The sequence below is a fragment of the Ictalurus punctatus genome, chromosome 28 (assembly GCF_001660625.3).
Source record: "Ictalurus punctatus breed USDA103 chromosome 28, Coco_2.0, whole genome shotgun sequence".
In the NCBI taxonomy this organism is placed as follows: domain Eukaryota; kingdom Metazoa; phylum Chordata; class Actinopteri; order Siluriformes; family Ictaluridae; genus Ictalurus; species Ictalurus punctatus.
In genome coordinates, this window is record NC_030443.2 from 19,580,549 (window position 1) to 19,585,548 (window position 5,000).

A 5,000-nucleotide genomic window follows, 5' to 3' on the forward strand; every position below is an offset into this window, starting at 1 on the left:
AAAGACATGATACCGAGTGAGTGATTCAGTGAGTCAGAGAGTGAGTGATTCAGTGAGTCAGAGAGTGAGTGATTCAGTGAGTCAGAGAGTGAGTGATTCAGTGAGTCAGAGAGTGAATGATTCAGTGAGTCAGTAAGGGAATGAGCACTTCCCCCTTCATCACAGACTTCCTCTTCCTCACTCCGCCTCCATGAGCACACAGCAAAATTGACTCATTAGTGACATCACCAAGTCACATGACTTCCACGGATAAGAGGGAGGCCTTTCATCTTTGTGTGTGTGTGTGTGTGTGTGTGTGTGTGTGTGCCATTTTTAGAATCACAGTTTACAATATTATCACCATGTCGATTCGCACCACAGTCACCTCGTATGTGAACAGAATTATGGGATGTCCGAGCCAGGTCACTTCCTTCCAGATATTTTAAAGTGTCCAAGATAATATAGTGCAAGTTAAATAATGTGTTCTACAGATGTGTTCTCACGCCCATCAAGAAAACGTCATCGTGGATAGTTCAATCCTCAACAGCAGTCTCTGATTTCTTCTGGAAAAAAAAAATTATTATTATTATTTAGATGTTTTTATCTTAATCAGTTTTCAGACTGAACGTGAATTACAGTTCACTTTAATATGAAAAATAGTGCTAATTTGATGAACTTTAACCCTGCAAGTTTACTGTAAGAAAAAAAAGAAAGAACAAGCTGCCGTCGTCTCTTTTATCTTAAAAAACTAACAGAAGAGCAACTAATGAATTGTTTTTATTTTATTTGAATTGTAAACACCATTGTACAGGACAGAGGATGAGAATAATATAATATAAGGTAAAGTATTCATTTAAATTAGACTCTATGTGACCATGTTTAAGTCTCAGCCGCTGAGACAGCACTGTACCGCACGTGATTTATACGCACGTGATTTATACGCACGTGGAGGAACAAATGATCTTCGTTTCACAGCTGAATCATTTACACACTTTACACACTTACCCAGACACGCGCGCACACACACACACACACACACACACGTGCGTGTGTTAGCCATAACCTCACAACACTAGTGAGACACCACTGTTAGAATTAGCATTATCCTCAACACACAGTATGCATTTAGAAACCACTTTATCATGATGAGATGGTGTGTGTGTGTGCGTGTGTGTGTGTGTGTGTGTGTGCGCGATGCAATGCAATGTCTCTCTTCCCTGTGCCATTTACATTTGTACCCCATGTTTCAGCTGGACTTCGTTACCATGGTGATGGTACCAGCAGGCTGGTTTCTTATGGAGGAACGCTGGTCATGTGACTTATATTATGTTAACAGCTGGGCTTCATTCACTTGGTATGGTCATGCTAGTGCAGTTAGTACATGTGTGTGAGAGAGAGAAAGTGGACGCATTACACACTAGCACACTCTTCATTAGGTTTGAAGACGTTTGGGACTCATTTGTGTGTGTGTGTGTGTGTGTGTGTGTGTGTGTGTGTGTGTGTGTGTGTGTGTGTGTGTGTGTGAGAATATGCCCTTATATGGTCATAATATTTGAAATGCACTCTCTCTTTGACAAACAGACACACACACACACACACACACACACACACACACACAGTGGCACTTTGAAGAGCGTATGTTGTACACAGACTTTATGAAAACAATGGTTTCATTCTGACGTAAATCCACCGACCAATCACAGGACGGCTCCTACGTAATCCATCGCTTCTTGTATGTGATTGGACGAATGGTGTGTGATGCGTTCTGGCTGTGACATCACGTCATCGATAAAGCACTGAGTTTCACTTCGATCAACACCATCGGTCAGTACGGGGGTGTCGGTCACTTCCTGGTCTGGTTTAGCCCCGCCCCATCCCCCCACCCCCCTTTTGGTCATTTTTATAGTGAGATTATTTATTTGTCGAGCGTGGAGACGGTGTTGTATAGTTTAGCGTAACTGATTCAGAGCGACTGTAACTTATTGTTTTTGTACACAGATCTGTAAAGAGAGAATGAAGATGTAAACACTCCTTAAAGAAAAACCTGAATCTGAACTTTGTGTTGTCCTGAGTGTAATGTTCGACATATTTGTTAAAAAAATGAATAAAAAAAGAGTTAAAAAGGAAATAAAAGGCAAAGTATTTTCCTGCATTGTTCGGTCTCTTTATTAAAGTGAACGATTTATTTGACTTTAAATCTGTTTTTTTTCCCCTCACAGCTACATTTGCAAGTTTCCTGGACTTGAATTTGTGCTGCGTTCACATGCTCCTCACGTCAAAGTGCACCGTGAGCAAGCTAGTTAGCTCGCTTGAGCAAATTTATTACTTTACATTTACCTACGCTGTGAAGGGAACATTACGCTAGTCGTCATTTTGAGCTCGATCCTCTAATCTTTTTTTTTTTTTGTAATTATGAAAGAAACGATTGTATAAACGTCAGCACGTCCCTGCTGGAAAAATCCATTAGAGCTTGGTAATGGTTCCCAATGGAGGCTGATGTGTTGCTGATGGTTTCTAATGGTAGCTTAATGGACTAATGCTCTCATATAAAAAACCTTATTGGCTTCTGATGGTATGTGATAGTAACTAGAATAATACCTCAACTGAGGAATGTATTATTGTAATCCTATTTTATTCCTGTTATATATGATTTTAAAACAGTCTACTTCATTAAAAGGGATTTTTCTGTGTGCCATTTTTATTGTTTATTTAATAAAAGACACGGTCAGAGAGAAAAGTTCACACTGAGACGCGAAACGAACGGAGAACCACCAATAACGACGTGCCATCTTCTGTGGTTTTTATTTGAGATGATTAATACACCTGACTTCATACAGCAGCTTCTTGTGTCCTGTGGTTCGATTTTTTTTTTGCCTAATTCAACAGAACCCAGTGTATGAAATCGATGGAAATGATGTTGATGATCTTGATGATATGATTGTTATAATGCAGAGAGAACAGGCTGAAAACGTTACAGAAACCGCTCATGTCAGACTACTTAATACAGCGATGAGTCTGTGAGGGATGCACAAACTTCTAAGCTCTCGTACACTCTGTGGGAGGCGTGACGTGTGAGGGCTCCAGTCCTGCAGGTGGCGCTGTTAAAATTTCATAACCTTTTTCACAACTACAGGAAGATGATTCCTGCTCGTCAAAGTCATCCATCTTGGAATGATTCATCTTGGACACGCCTTGTTTCTAATGACCAATCACAGGCTTGGATGTGTAGCGTGTTCATCAGCGGCGCTCAGAATCCACGAGACAGTCGTTTGTTCCACAATTACGTGAAATATTTTAGCTGAATGTCGTCTCCGCATCTCAGCGACAACACAACGACCTTATTCTTAATGATCATCAGCTCCTTTCAGCCGAGAGTGAGTATAAAATCTCATTTATACCCGCCAGTGTTGTAACACAGCGCCCCCTGCTGGTGATGGTGATGTCGGTATGATGTTCATTATGGTAAGAAAACAATCCTTTTGGCCTTGTGATTTGTGTGACCTGCAAACCTTTAGTCTGATGTTAGCATTAACTTCTGGAAATGAACACACACAGGTTTATACTGCGCTCTTAATACTGTACTTTATTTGGAGTTTTCTCTCTCAGTGTATTTGCATATCCAGGAGCTCCAACACCACTCTGTTAATACTCATTATTACTCACAACCCAAGTGTGCAGAAAATGTGCAATATACTATATATATATATATATAATCACAATATGCTTTATAGAGGTTTATAAAGTGATATTAAATATTTTTTTTTATCCATTTCATAATGTAGTAGTATAATACACTTATAATCCATGTCACATGATCACAGAGTCGTATAAAGGGTTAATCCCCAGTTCCAGTATGTGGTGTAGTGTAGGGTTAGGGCCAATAGTGTGTGATTTGGAACACAGCCGTGGATTTAGGAAGACTGAATTTCCCCTGGTTTCTCCAGTCTGGATCAGTGGAGCCCTCTGTTGGTGAAAACACACACACACACACACACACACACACACACACACACACACACACACACACACACACACACACACACACAGGCCCCAGACTCAGATCTGAAATATTAAATCAGTGGTAAGGTGTGTGTGTGTGTGTGTGTGTGTGAGGATAAATGTCTGTATTAACATGGTTAAAATATCAGATATCTTTACCCTAAAACCATAACAATGAGTTAATCAGTAAAGATGACAGAGTGGATCCATTTAATAGAGTTCTAGAATTCGAAAATATGGGCGGGGCTTAAGGTTAACTAATGAAATCCCAGCGTAGCCACAAAGGTCATTTCTATTTGGTGGTCTTACCGCTGTTCAATTTGGATTAGATCAGATTAACTGTATAAAAAAAAAAAAAGAGAGAGAGAAGACATTTTTTGTATTATTATTATTATTATTATTATTATTATTATTATTATTATTATTATTATTATCATTATTATTATTATTATCATTGTTGTTGTTGATGTGCACATACCTGTTCGACAGACTCCACTGGCGATACCTTTTCCTGCACATGAAAATGAAAATAATTAAATATTAATCTAAATGATTTTGACATTATATATATTATACATAATAACACAAACAGTGTAAAAAATTCTTACCCACATCTGCAACTTTATTCAGCCAATTCATCACTACAGGACAGAAAATATATGTCTGTCTCTCTCTCTCTCTCTCTCTCTCTGTGTGTGTGTGTGTGTGTGTGTGTGTGTGTGTGTGTGTGTGTGTGTGTGTGTGTGTGTGTGTGTATAGTTTATGACCCTTTTTAAATTTTCTACATTTCTGTATAAATGTGATCTAAAACATCATCAGATTTTTACACACAAGTCTAAAAGTAGATAAAGAACCCGATTAAACACATGAGACAAAAATATTCTACTTGTTTATTTATTTATTGGGGAAACTGATCCAATATTACAGATCTGTGAGGGGTAAAAGTATGTGCACCTCTAGGATTATCAGTTAATGTGAAGGTGAGATCAGAGTCCGGTGTTTTCAGTCAGTGGGGTGATGAT

At 38.8% G+C, this 5,000-nt stretch overlaps 1 protein-coding gene and 1 long non-coding RNA gene across 4 annotated transcripts in view; one reads left to right on the forward strand and one right to left on the reverse strand.

Annotated features, from left to right (window-relative positions):
- LOC108260139 (zinc finger protein X-linked) overlaps window positions 1-2,131 on the forward strand; it is a 12,779-nt gene extending 10,648 nt beyond the window's left edge. For all 3 annotated transcript variants that reach the window (XM_047151781.2, XM_017460179.3, XM_047151779.2), the window contains one exon: window positions 1-2,131. This exon is cut by the window's left edge and continues 1,355 nt beyond it. In XM_047151781.2, the coding sequence (XP_047007737.1) occupies window positions 1-24 (24 nt within the window). In that variant the 3' untranslated portion in view covers window positions 25-2,131.
- A 1,418-nt stretch (window positions 2,132-3,549) lies between these two features.
- On the reverse strand, window positions 3,550-4,727 carry LOC128629355 (uncharacterized). The gene is made up of 4 exons (XR_008393715.1): window positions 4,587-4,727; window positions 4,457-4,489; window positions 4,288-4,317; window positions 3,550-3,942 (listed from the first exon to the last, which is right to left on the reverse strand). It is a non-coding gene; the product is annotated as an uncharacterized LOC128629355 (long non-coding RNA).
- Between the last annotated feature and the right edge of the window lie 273 nt (window positions 4,728-5,000).